Here is a 1,818-nt window from a genome sequence, read left to right on the forward strand (position 1 = left end):
AAAGAAAGAGACACATTCGGATCAATCTTGAAGGGGAAACATGTGACAGCCCCACCTCACCCTAAGGTGAACCAGAGGGTTCGGCGGACCGCCTGCCCAACTCTCGCCGGGACTCGAAGGCAAAAGCAAATAAAAGCTATTCACACGGCAAAAGAGTACCATTCGCATTATATACATCGGCAAAAGAGTTCTATGTACATCCCCAAAAGAGACTACCCATACCATTACATCCTTATGATTGTAACCCAAAATCAAAGAGTAGACCCTAAGAAGGGTCCTTACACGGATCACTATATTAGGGAAAATCATATTAACTATTCGGTGATTACAAACAAAACCCAACTATACTAGTGACTAGTTGACTCTTCAGCTATCTTCTATCCGTTGGAAGTATTAATGAAGCACTTTCTTAGTCTCATATTTTTTTTTAAATAATGGAAAATTTTATTTATTTTTAAAAAAATTTTGACAGAGTTTCCCCTTATAAATGGATGAAAACTCCCTGCCAACAAAACACAAATTGAAGAAAAAGATCACATGGCACTTACTACATTCTAAGTCTACGAAAGTTTGAAAAATCCAATTGATCAAGAGCAAAATCATCTCTTACCAAGCGAGGCACTTCATAGAAAGATTCATACGTCGAAATAATTCGGGATTCCGTTCCAATTTTTGCAAGACAGTACCTTCTGTACTTTAGCAGTTCCTGTAGATGTTTTCGTGACCGCCATGAACACCGTGCTTTCCCATGAATGATTCCCTTACAACTTGTGTCCTAAAGTTGGGAAACGACATTGAATCTAGAGCTACAATGGCTTTAACCGCAGATGGCAGCTCTTGAGGTAAGTTAAAGACTCGCTGTGATCCCAAGTTCAAGCTGGCTAATTTATCTGCTGCACCGTTTGCCTCTCTGAAGACATGTGAAATCTGAACTGAAGCCTGAGCTACTATTTTCCTGATATGACGTAGTGTATTGCATAGGGGTCATTTGGCCAGAGAGTTCGATTGAATCAGTCTCACCAACACCGCCGAATCGACTTCAACAGCAAAACCATCCATGCCACTTTGAACACACAAAGTCAAGCCAAATAAGAGGGAAAGGCTCTCTGCAGCCAAGACATCCACGTCACCAAATTCTTTGTAAAAGGCAAAGATTACCTCCCCCTGGTGGTTCCTGACCAGCCCATCCCCAGCGGCCATTTGTTGCATGACACTCGCATCTGTATTAAGCTTTAGGGAACTCGGAGGTGGTTTATCCCAAGATACGGCCACATGCCGATGCGAAATTGTAGATGAAGGAGCTAAAGTTGACCATATAACGTCTATGTCCCCTTGGAAAGAATCATTTTTGAATATCTTTGCTATACCCAGTTGCTTTACGAAACCCTCAACCTCCCAAATGACCTGAGCAGTCTTGGTCTCATATAAATAGAGTATGGTCAGAAATTTCAAATAACTTTTGCACATTGAAGATACAAAAGATATAGGATAGTTTTAGTGAGAAAACACTCTCCAAAAAAGATTTGTAGTCTTGGTAGTGTGAGGGTTGTCCTGAGAGATAGCAAAACTTCCTAACTTGACCGAGTGGAGCTTGGGGCAAGGAGAAAGTGAGCCTTTCTTTGTACACAAGATTGGTTGTATTTCATCAACTTAAAGAAGCTTGTTTGAATTGATCTTCAAGTTCAAGAGGAGCTTGGTAGTCAATTGGTTTGCAATTCCTTTCTTCTTATTTACTTATTGTTATCTTGTGATCTTTAAATTGCTTATATCTTCTACTTCTCTCAAGTGATTTTGTTCATTCATTGATTGATTCATTGT

At 40.1% G+C, this 1,818-nt stretch overlaps 1 protein-coding gene across 1 annotated transcript; it reads right to left on the reverse strand.

The window, feature by feature from the left end:
* Positions 1-696: 696 nt before the first annotated feature.
* On the reverse strand, positions 697-1,200 carry LOC140011407 (uncharacterized). Its single transcript, XM_072060205.1, has 2 exons — positions 1,021-1,200; positions 697-939 (listed from the first exon to the last, which is right to left on the reverse strand). Exons 1-2 carry the CDS (start codon positions 1,198-1,200, stop codon positions 697-699), a joined length of 423 nt encoding a protein of 140 aa, XP_071916306.1.
* Between the last annotated feature and the right edge of the window lie 618 nt (positions 1,201-1,818).

Source organism: Coffea arabica, chromosome 7e (genome assembly GCF_036785885.1).
Source record: "Coffea arabica cultivar ET-39 chromosome 7e, Coffea Arabica ET-39 HiFi, whole genome shotgun sequence".
Lineage (NCBI taxonomy): Eukaryota > Viridiplantae > Streptophyta > Magnoliopsida > Gentianales > Rubiaceae > Coffea > Coffea arabica.